Source organism: Bison bison, unplaced genomic scaffold (assembly GCF_000754665.1).
Source record: "Bison bison bison isolate TAMUID 2011002044 unplaced genomic scaffold, Bison_UMD1.0 scf7180017864324, whole genome shotgun sequence".
NCBI lineage: Eukaryota > Metazoa > Chordata > Mammalia > Artiodactyla > Bovidae > Bison > Bison bison.
This window is the reverse complement of record NW_011494896.1, coordinates 1388665-1389003: the sequence shown is the minus strand read 5'-3', so window position 1 is coordinate 1389003 and position 339 is coordinate 1388665. Positions and strand designations below refer to the sequence as shown.

Below are 339 nucleotides of genomic sequence, written 5' to 3'. Positions count from 1 at the left end.
CCGGGCGGGGGGGGGAGAGGGGGGGGAAGGCGCGCCCCCAGACCCTGCCGGCTCCTTTTGCTGTCCTCCAGCTGTCCCCTCGGCCCCTGGCCGCTTCCCCATCGGGCAGCGAAACGTACACAAAGAACACGGGATTCGGGTTATTTACGAAATCGTGGTTTTTAAACCGCCGGCTGTGTGACCTGGAGCAAACTGCTCGGCCTCTCGGTGTCAGGGTCCTCGCCCGTAAAGAGACTGGGGAAGATAAGAGCGATAAGGCTTTTCGAACACGGGGCCCTGCGCCTGGCACGGCGCGGGCGCGCGGCTCCGTGCGCCCCCCAACCCGCCCGGCGTGCAGCC

At 67.0% G+C, this 339-nt stretch overlaps 1 protein-coding gene across 1 annotated transcript in view; it reads right to left on the bottom strand.

Moving 5' to 3' along the window:
* Positions 1-339, bottom strand: part of FZD4 (frizzled class receptor 4) — an 18493-nt gene that overhangs the window by 9344 nt on the left and 8810 nt on the right. Inside the window, 1 exon segment of the mRNA XM_010853250.1 lies at positions 44-234. Within this exon segment, the coding sequence (XP_010851552.1) occupies positions 44-234 (191 nt within the window).